At 55.2% G+C, this 317-nt stretch overlaps 1 protein-coding gene across 1 annotated transcript in view; it reads left to right on the forward strand.

Moving 5' to 3' along the window:
• Window positions 1-317, forward strand: part of EMH_0049920 (uncharacterized protein) — a gene marked incomplete at both ends in the record, with an annotated part of 8,284 nt that overhangs the window by 4,875 nt on the left and 3,092 nt on the right. Inside the window, one exon of the mRNA XM_013496584.1 lies at window positions 148-312. Within this exon, the coding sequence (XP_013352038.1) occupies window positions 148-312 (165 nt within the window). The remainder of the gene's footprint in view (window positions 1-147; window positions 313-317) is intronic.

Raw genomic sequence — 317 nt, forward strand, 5'->3', positions numbered from 1 at the left:
TTGACTGCTGTCTGTGGGTGTTTGTTTGTTGGTATTTCCCTGCCGCTTGTCTGTTCGTCTTTTCTTCTCAGTGAAGGCTATCGGGTTTCGGTGGTTTAGGGTTTAGGGTTTAGGGTTTAGGGTTAAGGGTTTGGGGTTTGTGTGCAGTCTCGTGCTCAAGCTTCTCTGGACGCGCTGCTGACGCGGCGTGCTGTGGGGCTGCGGCGAGCGAGCGACAGCGAGGACGACAGCAAACGAACAAAGCCAGCAGCAGCAGCAGCAGCAGCAGCAGCAGCAGGGACGATGGAAGATGAACTGGGGCTTGAAAGGTCCGTAAA

The sequence above is a fragment of the Eimeria mitis genome, genomic scaffold, assembly GCF_000499745.2.
Source record: "Eimeria mitis Houghton genomic scaffold, Emh_scaff2181, whole genome shotgun sequence".
NCBI lineage: Eukaryota > Apicomplexa > Conoidasida > Eucoccidiorida > Eimeriidae > Eimeria > Eimeria mitis.